The following is a 15457-nucleotide window of genomic DNA, read 5'->3' on the forward strand; positions in this document are numbered from 1 at the left end:
GTCACTGTAGAGATGAGGCTCCTCCTGAGGGCAATGTCTGGACCGTTTGTAAAGGGCACTCCCCATATCGGCGACCATGGAGTTTCCTTTCCCTGGTCCCTATCAATTATTTAACTTTTTACCTTTCCTTGGCCACTGTGTCTCTCATTGTGGAATCACATCCCGGGATTCAAACACCAAGTTTTCAATGGACTCTGACCCCCAAGAGCTCCCAACACAGGAAGTCTGCTCTTAGGGTCAGTTTCTGCCCAGGATGGGAGTGCTGGCCTTCTAGGTGGCAAGGTGGATGATTGTTACAGGATGTGAGGGAGCCCATATGGTCCTAGAACTTCAGGGAACCTCGGGGGCCTGAACAGAGTCAGGGGAGGGCAGGAGGGACTATCAACATTCAGGAGACTAAGTAACTGAAGCCCATCATTCAAACCTTCCAGCTCCTTGCTTCTACCACAAGGAAGAAAGATGTTGGCCTGGGTGGGGCCGACTTTGATCGAATTATTGTTCCCTGCATGGGGATGGAGGGTGCTGGTAATGGGAGATGTATCATACTCTGTGAGTACCAGGTATCTTTTGCCTGTCGTCTGGGTTTTCAAGAGCACCTTCCTTGTCTCAAACGAGTAGTGGAGGTCAGTTCTAAACAGCAAGCTCAAGTCAAGGTCATAGATTTAAGGGCCAGTTATCACCTAGGAATGAGAGCCGGAGCCAGGAAAGTGGGCAGGGAGGTAGGTTATAGGAAACCAAGTGAGTTATCACAGGCAGGTAAAGGGTGTTTTGGCAACTCTGGGTACAGGCCAGGTAGGCCTGCAAAGTATGAAGGATTCAATGAAAAGAAGCAAGGACAAGAGAGTTTGTTAGTTCCCATCATGGCGCCTTGCCAACCATTGTCATGCCTCGCTTCCAGTAGGAACAGCAGCTAGCATATGCACCATGCCCGTTGCTGCTCATAAAACACCCCAAAATTCCCTTTTATACTTCTAATCGCAGCATGGCATTGGAAGTGGCCCCCTGGATGGCTAGGGTTGGGACCAGGGTGTGACATTTGTTTCTTCCTACTTTGTATCCTATTGAAACCCTAAGTTCCCCAGGCATGCTCTGTGGCTGTTCAGCAGCACTATACCTGGCAAGACACTTGTCCCTGCCCTCTGCTAGCCATGTGTCCCAGAGGGACACAGAATGGGCCTTCCTTCCTTCAAGTTCACAGGCAGAAGAGGCTCAGCATGGTGCGGTTGAGGAAGATTCTGAGGTCTGGGTGGGTGTGGAAAATATAGCTATAGTTTCCTGTCACAGGCCAGGAACAAAACAAGCTTACAGGTTGAGGGACAAAGTCGGGGGAAGGTGTTCCCTGGGGAAGTGGGTGGGGCTGACTTTGGTAGGATGAAAAGATTCATGCCTGAGATTTCAGGGCCACTGACAGTCATACCAGGCTGTGGAAGCCACTCCTGCTGCATTCTGCTAGGCCTGCTGGGCCCCTAAGTCTGGCTTAGAATGGTTCAGGATGTTAGGAAACCGGAGTGGAACAGGACTGGTGGCTAGGGTACTGGAACATTGCAAGTGTTCTATCTGATAGAGGGAACAGCATGAAACAGCAGGAACCAGAAGGTGGGCCATCAAAACCTACACCGAGCCAATTCTCCAGTGAGTGTGGCCTGATCCTGGACTGCACAGTGGGGAATTGCCCAAGCAAAGTGGAAGAGACACTGGGCCTCATCGTGGAGGCTACCAGGAAATGGAAGGCTGCATAGGCCCAGGACACATTTAGGTCTGGACTTTCAAAAGCCCCCTCTGCTGGAGACCGAGGAGCTGGATTAGAAGTTTCAAGAAAAGTAAAGAGACAGGATGAAGAGTCAGCAGGAGACTGAAATTCAGTCTGAAAGTTAGATATTCTCAACTCCCTCTCCACCGTGACCTTGGGGGCCCTTGGGGACCCTTGGGATTCTAGCCTGCTGCAAGGCCACTCCCCAGGCAGCATCTGAAGCTGACCCAAGGGTTTCAGACTTTTATCCTTGGATTAATTGTGTTTACAGGTGTGGCTGAGCCCCAGTGTGGGTGAGCATGTGCCTGCCTCCCTGAAGGCATGGAGACAGCTGCTTTGGGGCTCACTTTCCATAACCTATCGGAGTCACAGGCCAGAAGGGTGCCCTGGGCCCTGGGGACTTGGCATCACACAAATGTGGCTATTCTTGTTTTACCCCACCTCTGAGATTAGGCTTTGAAAAGCAACTCTAGAAACAGCAGGAGGACAGCTCTGTTTGTTTGTGAGCTTCAACCTCAAGACAAAACTATCTCACAGTGAGGTCTCTCCTTTCTCCATTTCAGATTGTAGTCTTGAACAGGTATCCCCACAGGATTCCTACCTGAATGGACTCACTGACCAGCCAAGCAGACAGTGCCGCTGTGTAGCACTCGGGGGGCCAGGCAGTTTTCGCCACTTTAGCACATGTCTAATTAAAACTCCCCAGGTGCTCTGGCAACCACATCTTTGATCCCTCAACCGGATGGAATTGTTTGGAAGTAATATCTCTAAATTCCTAGTTTGCAAACTCAGAACAGCCCCTTCTCATTCACTATCCAATAATAACTAGATGTGCAATTTTTGTTTGATGTACAATGATCGATACTTATCAGGAGACCTGGAGTCCATCCATCCACTGCTCATTGACAAAGGGTTACTGCCCACAAGGCCAAAGGAAGCCTGGAGCCTCTTAAATGATTTAAAGTCTTGTGCTTGAGCCTGGGAGATAGCTCGGTCAGTAAAACACTTGCCTCACAAGTACGAAGACCTAAGTTCCATACTCAGTTCCCACATAAAAACACACAAGCTAATGAGTGTGATGGTGCAGGCTTGTAAGAGACTAGGCAGCCTAGCTGAATGGATGAGCACCAGGGTCAGTGAGAGGCCTTGTCACACACACACACACACACACACACACACACACACACACACACACACACACACACACATACACACACACACACACACACACACACACACACACACACACACACACACACACACACACACACACACACACACACACACACACACACACACACACACACACACACACACACACACACACACACACACACACACACACACACACACACACACACACACACACACACACACACACACACACACACATACACACACACACACACATATCACACGTCACACATACATCATCTTGTGCTCACGCTAAATTTCTTGTAACATATTTTAATCTTTGCAAATTATGCAGGGACCTGACCAACTAGAATGTTCTGTTGCAGAAGCTGAGCAGGAAGGAGATTTCTCAGGGTGCATTTGGAATCTCTTTTCTAGTTTAAAAATATGCATTATTTACTCTCTTGAGGACCACATTTAAACTTCACAGACACCCTAAATTAATTTAAAAATAAATCAGTGCTAGTTTCTTATGTCCCACACACACACACACACACACACACACACACACACACACATTTGCATATCTCTGTTCCATCTCATACCTTGCTTTTCTGTTTAACAAATAGTGTGTGCTCCCTCTAACCTCTACAAGCCCTTCTGAATTTCCAATGCTTCTGGCTGAACTGAGACGCTGACATTCTGAAACCACATTTGATGAAAACATCTCCTGGCAACACTGATGTACAGGGCTCTGATGAGCAATTTTCTGATGATGAACATTCTTTCCTTCAGTCGTTCATCAAACATTTATTGAGCATGGGGGCTTGGCAGGGGGGATGCAGACATGAATCAGACATGGCCTCTGCCCTCGAGGAGTTTGTGGGCGTGTAAACACACAACAAAACAGGCCGATGGGTGCAGAAACCAAGGGCTGTGCGGAGCTCTGGAAGCCCCGGGTGACTGGCTCCATGTGCGGAACTCAAGGATGGACTCGTGTGTGTGATTCGTTTGATCTGGCTGTTGAAAGCTTACAGAAACAGTTCCTAGATGTCAGAAGGGAAGTGTGCTCCCCAAACAGAAGCACCTAGGCAAAGACATAACAAAACTGAGCATCCTTTCAGAAGATCTATCTGCTGTGTGGTTCGGGTAGAGTTTAGAGTGTGGTAGAGGGGTGTGTGTGTGTGTGTGTGTGTGTATGTGTGTGTGTGTGTGTGTATTTATAAGAAAGCCCACCCTAATTTAGATATCACCAAGCAAAGGGAGGGTTTAGGGAAGCGCTTAAGCTATGGTGGTTCATTTCCATTACTATAGCAAGTAGGGATTGTTGAATTCACAGTTCCAGGTCCCCTCTGCTCTATCAATGGCCTCCTGAAAGGTGGCATCACCATAGCTAGAAATGGAAGCTCACAATAAAATGGAACTCAGGTTACCTTTAGGATTAACACATTTTCATGAAAGTAACACTAGGTGACCTAAGGCCCTGCAAACAGGCCCCACCTCTTAAAGTCCCCATCACTGCCACACTATCATGGCCAGGACACAGATGTCACTGCAAGAGGACAAACCTTGTCTAAGCCATAGCAGGATCCCTGGTGAGATCTGGAAGATACCCATGGCAGCTCGGTGGAGGAGAAGAAAAGAGGCTAGAGGAAGGGGTTCAGGTAAGGAAGAGGTTGTTCCATCATCCCAGGATAAGTGAGAGGATTTGGTAGCCATGGAGAGAGCTGCTGGAGAACTTTGTTAGACATATCAGTGCTCTGTGCATCACAGTGATGAATTAGTGATAGTGGCTGGGCAGGGGCAGAGGTGGGATATATTAATAGTCCATAATGTCCCCTAGCTCTGGATCTGAAGAGCAGTTGGTAAGGTGACTCCTCTCCAAATAGCCAGCACGTCTATCCACACACTGAAACCCCCCCTAACACAGGAAATGGTAGATGTTTGTTGCTTTCTATGCATTTTTAACTTCTAATTCCCCCCATTAAAGAAATCCCCAAACTGCCTATCCCCTGGTATTATAAATTTTATTAATTAAGTGTACAACTTTCAGTCTTCTGAGAGTTCTCTCCAGCCTAGGATTTGAAGGACATTCTAAAACTCCGGGGTATCGCATTAATGAAAGAGGTGTTTCAGGGATTTTCACACCTTTCCAGACCTGAAGCTCTACTGGTCTAAGCTACGTAAGTTAGACTGGAGACCTTGAGCTTGTGTGAAATCTACAAGTCCCACTGGGCTAGCCCAAAGCAAAACACTGCACACTGAGAATAAGCCAAACTTAAATGAGGGTCTTCATCACATTTTGTGGGCCCCCCCTTTACATGATGGAATGGTGGCTGTTACCTGATGGAATGACGGCAGTCTACCCTGGGTCACTCTCTTCAAGTGTCTGGAAGCATGGACAACAGGAATGTCTCTCACACTTTAGGCATCTCCACCAGAGACAGAAAGCCTGGGACAGAGTGCACACTGTCCAACTGTGCCTCTCTGCTGCTATGATAAAACACCCACCAAAACCAACTTGGGGAGGAAAAGGTTAATTTGGCTTACAGGGCCTTATCATAGTCCATCACTAAGTGAAGTGAGGGCAGGAACTCAAGTGGGAACCTAGAAGCAAAAATTAATGCAGAGGCAACCAATGAATGCTACTTACTGGCTTGTTCCTCATGGTTTGTCCAGTCTGCTTTCTTATACAGACTATGACTACCTGTCTGGTGGTAGCACTATCCACCTTAGACTAGGCCTTCCCATATTGGCCATTAATCAAGAAAATGCCCCATGGACTTGTCTACAGGCCAATGTAATGGGGGCAATTTCTCAATTGAGATTACTTCTTCCTATGTATGTTTAGGTCAAGTTGACAAATTATAACCAGTACAGACATACAGTGTGCTGTGGATCAAATGAAAGGGCCCTTTAAAATAAATGTATGACTCTTAGAGGACTCCTCATTACCAGATCTTGAACTAGATGTGTGCCTAAAGATAAACAAAAGCCTACTTTCATTGGCCTTGTTTACTATCCTTAGAAGCATGCAAAGCACATTTGTGTGTGTGTGTGTGTGTGTGTGTGTGTGTGTGTGTGTGTGTGAGAGAGAGAGAGAGAGAGAGAGAGAGAGAGAGAGAGAGAGATTCTTCCTATAACCAGATTTGTAAGTGTTGTGGAAGAAATCTTTTGTATTAAGCAGATGTTCATAGTCCATGGAGCAGAATACAAATTGGTTTGAATATGTTTTGAAAGCGGGAATTTTGTCAGGCTCTGTAACTTGTACTTTATGTTAGCCACCCCCAACTGTCAGTTCTTTGTGGAAGTATTGATGTGGCTGAGAATCTGAGGTTAGGTGGAGGAAGGCTCACCGCTAGCCCTGACTTGCTGCAGTCTTGGAAGGACCTTCAATAAGAGCAAAGGCGTCTGTTGGTGCCAGGAAAGAGGACTTTTAGGGAGCGTGAGAAGATGTCTAGGGAGAGCCCAGAGCCCAGCTCACCCCGGTTGGTGCTGCCTTCCAGGGTCTAATGTGATAACCTGACATGAGACAAATATTCTGCTGTAAAAACAAAAGCTACCTGCAGGCACATTTCCCCAGAGGCGTTTCCAACCTTGCCCAACATCCTCCACTCAGGCAAGGCGGAGCCCTGGACTTTCCCCAGCTCCGCCAAGAGCACCGTCAGCATGTCCAGCCTTGAGAACCTTTTGTGCTGAAAAGAAAGGGCTGTAATCGGGTGTTTCATTATGGCTCTGGGATAAAACATCTTTTTATTTCTAGGTCATAGGAAAGGGTGCGAGTGGGACTGTCCAGTTCCCAGCGACTGACGCTTTGTTTAGAGCCTGCTTTCTTAGTTATTTTTAAAATTAGAGCCATCAGCAGTTTCTTCTTCCTTCTCTTCCTGCAGCGATCAGGGCCAGGGGCAGATGTGATTGCTCAGCTCCCCAGAACTGCATGGGATGGTAAAACAAATCAAATATTTATGTAGCATTTATAACATGCCAGGCACTATGCTAACCTTTTATAAGTAATGCTTTGAGACCATGTCAGGGCTATGAGGCACCTGCACAGATGAGGAAACTGAGGCACAGACAAGTTAAGTAACTGTTAGAAGCCAGACACAGGGATACTGTCTCAAGAGTCCATACAACAGGATATCTCTGTCTTTGTCTAAACCTGTTAGTGGGAATTTGAGGCCGGGGTCTCCCTGCTGGGTCAGGCATGTGTGAATGGACAGGATCACATTCATCTTGGCCAGCTCTCCAGCCACTTGTGTCTTTGGACTCCTTTCTACCTGTCCTTGCTTACTTGGTGTTGCAAATCCCCATCTTCAGTCAGTGGCCTCACTCAGCAAGTCCCAGGCAGAATCCAGCTTAGGCTTCGATGAGCCCCTTGAAGAAAGAAAACACTGGAGTGCATATTGAACACAGTATGTGTTGAATATTCATACTACCACAAAGAACGCTTTACTCTACAAAACACCTAATCTTGGGGTTTCTGTAGTTAGGCCTAATGTCCTGCCCAAGCTTTGAAGTATTTGATTACCAATCATTAAGTACTTAACCCAGAAACTTCTCAACTCTCTGAGCTTAAAGCCCAGAACCCATAGGGCTGCTTGCCTTTTGGAAAATTCATTAGCAAGGAAGGTGGAGTAGGAGCTCCCAGGGAAGCTGAAGCCTATGAATCCAGGATCTAGGACTTCAGATGTACAAGGAAAACCAGTCCAGGTCTCCCAGAAGCTCTTGTTCACGGATGCAAGCCAGGCCTTTCCTAAACAGGGTCGCGGATGCAGTTGATCCTTGAAAGCTGGACCCATACCAGCACTGCCGTTAAGACAACACTTGGGACATTTTCAGGCCATGTCTGAGACCTATTGAATCTGAAAGCAGGGCAGTGGTTGAGTTTCCCGAGCACTCTGGTAATTCTCTTCTTCAGCGGACGATCCTGGTCACAGCACTTGCTATCCACGAGGCTCTGAGCCAGCTCTCTAGTCAGTCTCTAGTTTTATGAAATAATAATAAAAAACTCCATCTCTACCTCTCAGAGCTACAGTGAGGAAGACACCCCAGCATGCACCTCCCAAGTAGGGTGAGGATGGTGTAATGCTATCTGACCCACACCAGGCCACCGTCCGACATACACATGTGGAAACTATGGTAGAGAGGTCTGGGCCTGAGGGTTGCATGGATGATGACTTCCATGTGTCCCAGTGTCCATAGTCATTCTGTGCTCAGATCTTGAGTGGTCCACGACGGTAAATGAGATGATAGAAGCCCAGAATGGCTCAGCCATTCCCCAGGTCACATTGTCACTCCCTGGGTCACGTGACCAAGGCCTGAGAGTCATTTCTTCCTTGTGTCTGCTTGGGCCTTTTGTCGTCACTCCTTCAGGAAAAAGTTTCCTGAAAGGAAAAATGAGACAACAGCAGGGACTGACTCGAGGAACTGTTATTAGTATTCTTCGTCCTATACCTTCAACTTCCGCTATGGTTTTTAATGGCTTCTTCCATATTTAATTTGGTTTCCATTCCAATTAAGCCCTCTGTGTGCTGCGGTTTCTCTCCTGCCAGGTTTAATTGCCCTTATTTAAATTCTTTAATTAAAAGTATTGTGTGTTTGTAGATCCCGTAGTTGTAAGTATTACACAAATAATTTTGACGACTGGACTGGTAAACCAAACAAGCAGCAGGGCCCTACGTGGGGAAAGAAAGCCTCAGATCTCAGCATCCAGCCCCAGCTCCAGAGCCAAGAAACTGGCCTAGAATGGCAGGCTGAGCCGGGGGCATGGGGACAAGTGTCAGCTAGCACATGTCCCAGTATCCCTCCTTCCTTTCATCCCACTTAGCCCAGCCCAGAACCCAGAGCGGCCTGCTCAGCATGTAGATTAGACCTAGGAAGTGTTAGCTCTGCCTCTAAGATGGAAAGCCAGGGTTCAGGCACCCTGCCCTCACTCCTTGTACCTCATCTCCTCCCTTTAACCAATGCTTGCTCTGCCTTTGCATAAGTGTACCCTAAAAGTTCCCTGAGTTTCACCCCAAGCCCATTCCTGCCTCTGGAGCTTTTCATTAGGACCCAAGATCTGCCCCTGGAGAGCCATCTCTCTTCCCCCACGTTTCTGCTCAGGCTCACCTTTAGTAGAGGATCTCCCTGACCACCTCTGTCACCTGGCAGCCATCTCCTGCTCTCCAGTTTGCCCGAGTCTCCTGCTGAGCCCCATGATTTGGGGCATAGCCCCATGAGCTCCTCTTCTTGCTGGAATTTGCTGCCAACTCTCCCTCAAATGCACAGTTGCCACAAGAACAAAAAAAATAAAAAATAAAAAATAAAAAAAAAATAAAACCTTCTCTTTTTCAGTCATGCATACATTGCAGCAGCTGGGAAGTCTGTATGACCCTCATTAAATATTTGGCAGTGGCTAGAAGGGTGTATGAATAATGTCCCTTCAGAGAAGCTTCAAAGGGAGCAGACCAAACCGCCTTGAATTCACTGAGACCTCTTCCTCTATTCCAGCACTGAGTACTGTCAGTCTAGCTACTACCTCAGAGAGAGGCATGATGGGGGCGGGGTAGTGATGGTGGTGGTAGGGTTTGCTAGTTAATCATCTAGTGGAGAACAGGGAATGGAGAATGTTCCCTGGGGCCCCAGCTGCCCTCTATGTGGAATCTTGGGAAAGTCTCCCAGCCTATGAGGGCTCCTACTATCTCATCCCTCTGGGAGATGAAGGTGTTGTAAGAAACTCATAACACTATTCAGGGAGCACAAGAGCAAAGGTACCAGGAAAATGGCAAATAACTTTAGTTCCAGTGCAGACTCTACAGGTCAAGACACAAATCCCAGGCTGCTCCCTGGTGTGAGGAAGCTATGAGGAAAAGGAATGGAGGCTTCATTGCAAGCCTGGTGAGTGGTAAGAAAAAGCCTGGCCTATGTTCCATGAGAGAATCCATGTTCTGAGGAGGAGGTCAGTGCCCAAGGCTGGTGTTAGCTCTACCAGCAAAGACAGCACAGCGTGGCTGTGTCCCATCCCCCAAGCATGGTTCCCGGAAGGGTTGGGGGCTGCTCACAGTGCTCACAGATCTCTTTCTGCTGAGGAGGAGAGAGCTCCTGGCCTCATACACAGCCAAGTCAAGCAGTCAAGTGGTGGCCCCTCTACTCACCCCATTCCTGCCCTTGGTCCTGAACCATTTCTTCTACACCCTTCTGGAAGGGCACGCTGGCTTTTTCTACCTCATGATCACATGTGGGCTGTCTGCAGGGTGCTAAGAGCATGGGTTGGGTTGGGGCAGGTCAGGGGCTGGGAAATGTCAGCCTTACATCTCTGAAGGAGACTCTTTTACTCCTTCCTCACTCTCTTGCCTTCAGAAGGTGCACAAAGAAGGCCTGAAGGACAGGAAGGGCTATCAGGAAAGGAAAGGCTGTAGTTGTCTCTCTTCCACAGTGTTCAAAGCTCGGGCGGGGGCTGGGGGGTGGCTGGGAGATGTGAAGCAGCCCAGCCTCACGGTTGGCAGGACCTGCTTTTGGCCCCAGAGATGTGCTGAGAAGCCAAAATCTGCAACATAATGGATGGAGCTTGGTGCAGCCCCATTTCCATGACCCCTCTCCCATGCTGATGCCCTGAACAGCCTCGTGTGTGTATGTGCTCTATCACAGCTGAGAAACAGGTCTCACATCCGCCCATCTGCTTAACCTCCCAAAAATAATTCCTCAGCCCTGAGGACAAGTAAAGAGAGGGAAAGGGGGGAGGGAGGTTTGCCCAAGTCTCTGCAGCAGAAACAGAGCAGAATTGAGAAGCTCTGAGATCAGTGCTCTCCAGTCTCTGCCTCAGGCCTGAAATAAGACAGACCTTGGACTTAGCTGGGCTGGTCCTGATTCCTTTCCTGAGCTCTATCCCCACCTCCAGGGGTGGGGAGGACAGCCTGTCTCCTGAGGTGAAGCAATGAGAGCAGCTGACCACAGACCACCATACCACATTAGAACTATGAACCAGTAATAGAGCTCAGCCTGTCATGGGACAACAAACACGCTCAGGTTCAGGGGCCACAAGATTTACACAGATGCTGTGAGAATTGGAGCCGGCAGTACTGGAAGCTGGCCTTGTTTACAACAAGTGTTTCTGGATGCTTCTGGGCCCCCAAAGTCCAGTCTTTGAAGGACAAGATGGTGACTTAAGGGAGACAACAAGTTCAATGAGGACAGTTTGAAGTACAGGAGCAAGGTGTGACCACAAAAGTGCCAATTCTGGGCCATGTTGAAGAAGCCTTATTGTCCAGTGTGAGGCAGCCCGACCTTATTCTGATCAGCGAGAGCTAACTGGCACTTATTCAAAGAGCCAGAGTGGAGAATTAATGCAAGGTTGTTGCACGAGGCACTAGGGAAGTGGACTGTGGAAAATCATGGAAGGGAAAATGTGAAAAAGAGCAGGCCTGAGTGAAGCTCCCAGACATACTCTGACCAAGAGTTAGTCCATGGGATGCTCTGAGAAAAGTGGCTGTGAGGAAAAGCTCTTTCTGGGAAGGGGATATTTTTCCTCCCTGGAGGAGCCAGGCATGGTGGAAAGGCCTGTGGTGCTATAGCTGAGTACAGAGGCCATTCAGTCTGGGAATAAAAGAGAAGGCTGGTCTGCAAAGCATCTTGTAGCATGGGGATTTGGGAGACAATCCCTCCTCTGACCTCAGACCCTGTACCTGTGGTTCAGTTGTTTCTCTGCTCTTGAGTTGGTGAGTTATAGTTCTCCCAAGCAGAGGGCCTGGGCATAGGGTAGAATGCAGGGGGAGGGGCCCATGCTAGTCACCTGCATGCTCATAGCATGACTTGTGTGATGTGCTGGGCTGTCACCTACACAACAGGAATGATTAATCCCTCCCCCTCCTGGACACTCGCATGCCCACAGCCTACACTCTCTACCTCCAACTCCTCATTCCCTGCCTCCTTTACCTGCTCTATAAAGTATTTTCTAGGGGAGCTAGAAGGGTTTTTTTTTTTTTATATTTGTTTCTCCTAAAGATTTATTTATTTTTATTTTGTGTGTGGGTTTTTCCTGCATGTCTGTGTATCACATGCAAGCTTGGTCCTGGCAGGCTGGAAGAGGGCATCCAATCCCTTGGAGCTGGAGTTACGAACATTTGTGACTTCCATGTGGGGCTGGGAATGGAACCCATGTCCTCTGGAAGATTAGCTCTTAACTGCTGAGCTACCTCTCTGGACACTTAACATTTTTATCTAATTGAAAGTTAACACATGTATAGAAAGGCATACAAAATACACATTCAACTCAATAATTTAAAGCAAAACTAACACCCAGATCAGGAAGAAGCATGGTACCATATCCCAGGATGCCCCTTTACCCCCTTCTGTCTTTATACTCTTTATCTCCATAGGCGACTACCATCCTGACTTTAAGATCTCTGTTTTACTCGGTCCAGTGGGAAGTTTATCAGACAATTATATTCATTATTTTGTCTGGCTTCTTTAGCTCAACACTGTACATGTGAGTTTAGTCTAGTTTTCATTGCCATATTGCATTCCACTTATAAATAGACTGTGAGTTATTTATCCATCTTTTCTTGATGGATGTTGGGCTGTCTCCAAAAGCGTTTAAATATGTGTCTTTCATGCACACATTCCAATTTGATGTCAGCCCAGGCATGGAATTGTTAGGTCATGGAGTACACATGTCTGACTATAATAGATACAAGCCATTTCCTAGGTAGACCTGAGAAGTATGTCTTCATGTTCTCTGGAGAGTTTGGCATTTGGTTGCCATGGGGATGGCTGTGGCCACCTTGGAAGGAGTTCCTTACTGGAGAGGTTGCTTCCTTCACACCGTGCACTTCCTGGCATAAACTAGAGACAGCACAGGGTAAAAATACCATGCCAGCTAGGTACCCAGGAGACGGTGGCTGGAATCCTGGGTAGAAGGTGGACAGGATCTGGGTTTGGGGGTGTGGCTGTGGCTCAACCTGCCACAGAACTGGGCAGAGGAGGCCCAGACACTGAGATGCTCATAGGCCAGAAGCCTGGAAGAAGCTGGGGTACAGTGCAGGGCCAGGAAAGGAATGGAGATGAGGAGGCCGGAGAGATAAGCAGCCCTAAGCCATGATGGCTTAAGCACTGGGGTGTTTTTGAGATTAATCAAACATATCAACATGGTCACCAATCATTAGGATTGTGAAGGAATCAGATGACAGGGGCCTAAGCCATGATGGAAGAGGGATTTGGGATAGTCACAAGGCACGAGGGAAGTAGAATTGACAGTCGTTGGTGCCTGACTGGATGAGGAGTCAATGAGTGTGGGAAATTGCTTGAGTTTCCCACACAAACACCTGGTTACCGCCAAGATGGGGGAACATGGGATGAGTGGGTTTCTTGTGCTAGGTGAGTCTGGCAGATGGTGCCTACTCTTGGGATCATCATCTCTCAAGCAACTCTGACTGCTTAAAACCCAATTCCAGCTGAGCACAACCGAGGTGATGGCAGATCCTAAAACATCCCAGGCTCTCAGCAGGCTCACAACCAGTAGTCCCTGAGGCCGCTACCCCTGCAGCACCTCAGCTGGGCTGCTATACAGATGTTTTTGGGAACACCACTTGGACATAAATAGTATTTGTGACTACAAAATTTTCCAGAGTATCAGTAGTATGGGAGATCCAGGAACACTCAGGACTTGAGCCAATAGACAGTATGTCAGGACATGTTTTCTTGAGACCAACACTAACAACTTTCATGGTCCTTGGGAGGGTCTTAGGAGCAAGAAGTCCGTCAGCTGAGAGGTGCTCAGATGCAGGTTGATCATATAGAGGCCCTAAGAATGAGATTTCTCAGAGCAGGGGCTAGCTCCCTGAGCTAGCTACAGGAGCCAGGCCGTGCCCCACAACTCCAAATGGCAGATGGAAGTTGAAGTAGGGATGGCTCTACTCTACAAAGAGCTAGGCTAGGGTCTCACTGAAGCACACAGCTAAGCTTTGGACATCAGTACACAGGGAGTCTGAGGTCATGGGAATGCCAGTTCCCAAGCCATCCAAACTGGCAAAGCTACTCCCCAGCATGGGGCTCTTTGGATCCACCCGGCTACCTCTATGGCCTCTGATGCTCTGTCTGTCTGGCTCCTAGGGAGGCTCCATCCAGAACCGCAAGTCCAAGCGCTGCCTGGAGCTGCAAGAAAACAGCGACATGGAGTTTGGTTTCCAGCTGGTGCTGCAGAAGTGCTCGGGACAACACTGGACTATCACCAATGTCCTGAGGAGCCTGGTGTCCTGACCCTCCACAGACACCACCAGCCACTGCTTTGCTACTGTGTAGCATCAGCTGCAATTGCCGCCTGCTGTCACGTGGGGCTGCCAGGAGTCTGAGAGGGGGAGCCAAGTGGGTGGCCTCCCCCACAAAAGAGCTTTTTATTTCCTATTCGATTTTCATGGAGTTTATAGAGAGATGCAGAGAGGTGGGTGAGGGTACAATATCCTGAACTATTTTACAATTGTAAATAGGGGACAAATGGAAAATATTTATAACTGGCAATAAAATATTATTGATTAAGAAAAGTCTTCACAGTCATTTGGTTCCCTGGAGTGAGTTGGGCCCAGCTCCCCTGGAGTTGGTGTCTGGTAGCTTAATGTGTGTCCTCAATGCTCTTTCTTCACGTTCTTGAGAAAAATAACTTTAAAGCCCTGTAGACCATGAAATTTGATGCACTTCATAAAGACTCCATTACCTAATAAGGTCAGATTCTGTGGTGCTGAGGTCAGGATTTTTTTTTTTTAAGATCTATTTATTTACTATATGAGTACACTGTAGCTGTCTTCACACATACCAGAAGAGGGCATCAGATCCCATTACAGATGGTTGTGAGCCACCGTGTGGTTGCTGGGATTTGAACTCAGGACCTCTGGAAGAACAGTCAGTGCCCTTAACTGCTGAGCCATCTCTCCAGCCCTGAGGTCAGGATCTTAAGGGTCTTTGAGCACTATGCTATCCATAAGGCATGTGCCAGCCTCAGAGTAGGGCACTGAACCCTCAGGTTTCCACCCTGAGGGCAGGCCCTTCCCTTCTTCCTCTGTATGAGCTGGTGCCTGGGACAGGTTTCTCCTCAGGTGTTATTTGAGTCCTGGGTGTCATCCACTGACAGACTCTAATCTATACCACCTTCTCCTGAAGTCACCAAGTCTCCTCTCCAGGCTACCCATGCCCCTCCCCCATGGCACTTGCTTGCCTGTATCCAGTCCTGAGGCCTGTTGGGCTCCCTCTGAATTAGGACGCAATGGCTTCTTGAGGCCTCTATAACACCATGCCATACTCTGAAGTGGCTTACCAGGAAAGTAGCACTTTACTCTTCTAAAGCCTGGGAGTTCAGAATGAAGGCCGAAAGGGAATCCGCTCTGTGCCTCTCTCCCAGCTTCTGGAGGCTCGGATAAGTGTTCCTTGGCAAGTAAACACCTCTCTTCTCTCTGCCTTCATATTATCTAACTTGTACGTGCCTGTCTCTCGTGCCCAACTGCCCCATCTCTATTAGGAGGGAGCAATTTAAATTGTAAATTTGATGATCTTCATAAAGACTCTATTACCTAATAAGGTCAAGTTCTGTGGTGCCGAGGTCAGGAT

At 48.0% G+C, this 15457-nt stretch overlaps 1 protein-coding gene across 1 annotated transcript in view; it reads left to right on the forward strand.

Annotated features, from left to right (window-relative positions):
* Nucleotides 1-14400, forward strand: part of Galnt18 (polypeptide N-acetylgalactosaminyltransferase 18) — a 303455-nt gene extending 289055 nt beyond the window's left edge. The window contains exon 11 of the mRNA XM_032892898.1: nt 13973-14400. Coding sequence (XP_032748789.1) covers nt 13973-14119 — 147 coding nt within the window. The 3' untranslated portion in view covers nt 14120-14400. The remainder of the gene's footprint in view (nt 1-13972) is intronic.
* The last annotated feature ends 1057 nt before the right edge of the window (nt 14401-15457 follow it).

This window comes from Rattus rattus, chromosome 2, assembly GCF_011064425.1.
Source record: "Rattus rattus isolate New Zealand chromosome 2, Rrattus_CSIRO_v1, whole genome shotgun sequence".
Lineage (NCBI taxonomy): Eukaryota > Metazoa > Chordata > Mammalia > Rodentia > Muridae > Rattus > Rattus rattus.